At 47.2% G+C, this 3,021-nt stretch overlaps 1 protein-coding gene across 1 annotated transcript in view; it reads right to left on the bottom strand.

The window, feature by feature from the left end:
* Positions 1-932: 932 nt before the first annotated feature.
* Positions 933-3,021, bottom strand: part of LOC116986795 (collagen alpha-1(I) chain-like) — a 67,831-nt gene continuing 65,742 nt past the window's right edge. The window contains exon 16 of the mRNA XM_033042535.1: positions 933-967. Coding sequence (XP_032898426.1) covers positions 933-967 — 35 coding nt within the window. The remainder of the gene's footprint in view (positions 968-3,021) is intronic.

Here is a 3,021-nt window from a genome sequence, read left to right as displayed (position 1 = left end):
GCCTGCATTGTTGTCACTTTTGAATCGCATGCGGTCTTATACATTACACTGAGCCTTCTGTGGTTAACCTGTACCCTGCATCTGGCTTCACCTGGGGCCTAGTTTCCCTCTTGATACAATATGATAGAACGTTATTTATCCCAGGAGGGAAATTGATCTGCCAACAGTCATAGAAACACAAAATACATGAAACATGAAATTAAAGCGACGAGTGGAAAGGATTGGGTGAGGGAGGGGAGGGGAGGGAGGGGGGGGGGAAGAGTCAGTCTCAGTCTAGCCCACGACAGAAGGGGGAGGAGTTGTACAGTTTGATAGCCACAGGGAAGAAGGATCTCCTGTGGCGTTCTGTGCTGCATCTTGGTGGAACCAGTCTGTTGCTGAAGGTGCTCCTCAGGTTGACCAGTGTGTCACGGAGGGGGTGAGCTGTATTGTCCGGGATGCTCCGCAGTTTGAGGAGCATCCTCCCCTCCAAGACCAACCTCCCGTGAATCCAACTCCAACTCCGCCCCCAGGACGGAGCCGGCCTTCCTGATGAGTTTGTTGATGCTGTTGGTGTCGGCAACCTTCACCCTGTTGCCCTGGCACACGGCAGTGAAGAAGATGCCACTGGCTACCACCGATTGGTAGAACATCTGCAGCATCTCACTGCAGACGTTGAAGGTGCGGAGCCTTCTCAATAAAGTACAGGTGGCTCGGTCCCTTCTTGTACAGGGCCCCAGCGTTCCTGGACCAGCCCAGTTTACTGTCCAGGTACACTCCAAGGTATGTGTACTCCCTGGTAAACCACATCCACGCCATTGATGGAGACATGAGACAGGGGTGCTCCTCTCCTAAAGTCCACCATTAACTCTTTAAGGGCCTTTGCTAACTTTTTCAGCGATTGGGAGCGTCAGTGACTGCCGCCTGTAGTCGCGCTAAAAACCCGTCAAGTTCTACGACAGGATGCGACACTCCGCGTCACTCCAGCCTTCACAACACAAGAAGGTTACACTGAAGTATAATGATCACATTGGAAATGGACTTATCTACAATAAATCTAAGGGCCAATAACTTTTTAAGAAATAAATTATTTATATAAGGTCAGCTTAAAAATAACATTGAAAAACAACAATTCGTTTAACAAGAAAGGTTTGACTTCAACAAAAGTAACGATATATTTAACGGCACATTTCAAAGAACATCGTACCTAAAGCAGAAATGTTATTCAACAACAATAGTCAGATCTGACAGTAACGTTACAATTTACAACTCCATTGGACTTCAACCAGACAAAAAGATTTTTATTTTTACACCACATTAGAAAGAACATCATTTCAGATGTTCTTAATAATGTACTTTGTACATTTATGTACTTTTGTACTTTTTATTCTTTATGGGCATTTTTCCCCTGGCGATCTCCAGCCAAATAATCGAAAGAGTTTTGAAAGACGGTGCTTTTTCCCAGCGTCACCGGCAGGACAGCATACGTCAGTCAGCGTGTGACAGGGCGCACGACATATGACACCCAGATGTCGCCTGAAGATTTTGAACATCCCAAAATCCAGGGCGGCAGGGAGACACAGCGCTTCACATAGAAACAAAATAGGTGCAGGAGGAGGCCATTCGGCCCTTCAAGTCAGCCATTCATTGTGATCATGGCTGATTGCACCCTATCAATAACCTGTGCCTGCCTTCTCCCCATACCCCTTGACTCCACTAGCCCCTAGAGCTCTATCTAACTCTTAAATCCATCCAGTGACTTGACCTCCACTGCCCTCTGGCAGGGAATTCCACAAATTCACAACTCTGGGTGAAAACGTTTTTTCTCACCTCAGTCTTAAATGGCCTCCCCTTTATTCTAAGATGTATGTATTGTAAGATTCATGTATAGCCTTTCCACTGACTGGTTAGCCCACACCAAAAAAAACCTTTCACTGTTGACCGGCAAAACAGATAATCCAGAAAGGCTCTGGAACCAAGGATGCTGGAAAATCAGTAGTGGAGATAACAAATATTGAAGGTAAATATCCTGTATGCTTTCTTTACCACCTTAAATGTTGCCAATTTCAAGGATCCTCGTACTCCAAAGTCCCCATTCCTCAATACTCCTAATTCCCTACGCATGTCCCACCCTGAATAGCCCTCGCCAAGTACTTCACCTCGCACTGGTGAGGAATATATGCTTTCATCCATTGTTCTACCTACGGCATATGTGTGTCTTTAAGAAATGTGTCCCGGGCCTCCTCCTCTGCCAGATTGAAGCTGTACACAACATGGAGGAACAACTCACTACCCAGTGATGTAAACATTGGATTCTTTGAGTTAAGGTAACTTCTACATATGCTCCCCTTCCTTCTTTCCCCCAACCCTTTTCTTGCACTAAAAGTCAGTTAACCAGGTCCACAGTTCACAATATGTTCCTCAGATTCACACCATCCCTAGCAGATAATCAGCCTATCAGTTAGATATAGCTCTAAGAGCTAACATAATCAAGGGATATGGGGAGAAAGCAGGAACGGGATACTGATTCTGGATGATCAGCCACGATCAGGTTGTCACGCCGCGCCAACCTCTTTTCAGGCTGTCGCCGAAAATGTCGCCCGAGTGGGACAGGCCCTTTAGTCTTGTCGGTGTTGAGCGGCAGCTGATTCAGCCCACACCACTCAACAAATTCGTCGACTACACACCTCTGTATTCAGCTCCCCTCCCCTCACTGATGCAGCCCACAATCGCAGAGTCATCTGAAAACTGCTGCAGGTGGCAGGAGACGGAGTTATATCTGGAGTCAGAAGGTGAACAGGAAAGGAGAGGGGACCGTCACCTGTGGGGCCCCTGTGTTGCTCACCACCATGTCCGAGACACAGTACTGTCGCCTGACAACTTGTGGTCGTCCATTCAGGTGAGTTGGTGATCCAGTACACCGATGGAGTATCGACCTACATCATGGTCAGCTTGCTCCCTAGCAGTACAGGCTGGAACGGATGGTGTTAAAACCTCTGGACAAGTCAAAAAGCATGACTGTAGTCATTGGAGCAGCTGGGA

This window comes from Amblyraja radiata, chromosome 1 (assembly GCF_010909765.2).
Source record: "Amblyraja radiata isolate CabotCenter1 chromosome 1, sAmbRad1.1.pri, whole genome shotgun sequence".
Classification (NCBI taxonomy): domain Eukaryota; kingdom Metazoa; phylum Chordata; class Chondrichthyes; order Rajiformes; family Rajidae; genus Amblyraja; species Amblyraja radiata.
Note: the sequence above shows the minus strand (reverse complement) of the source record. Positions and strands in the feature narration are given on the sequence as shown.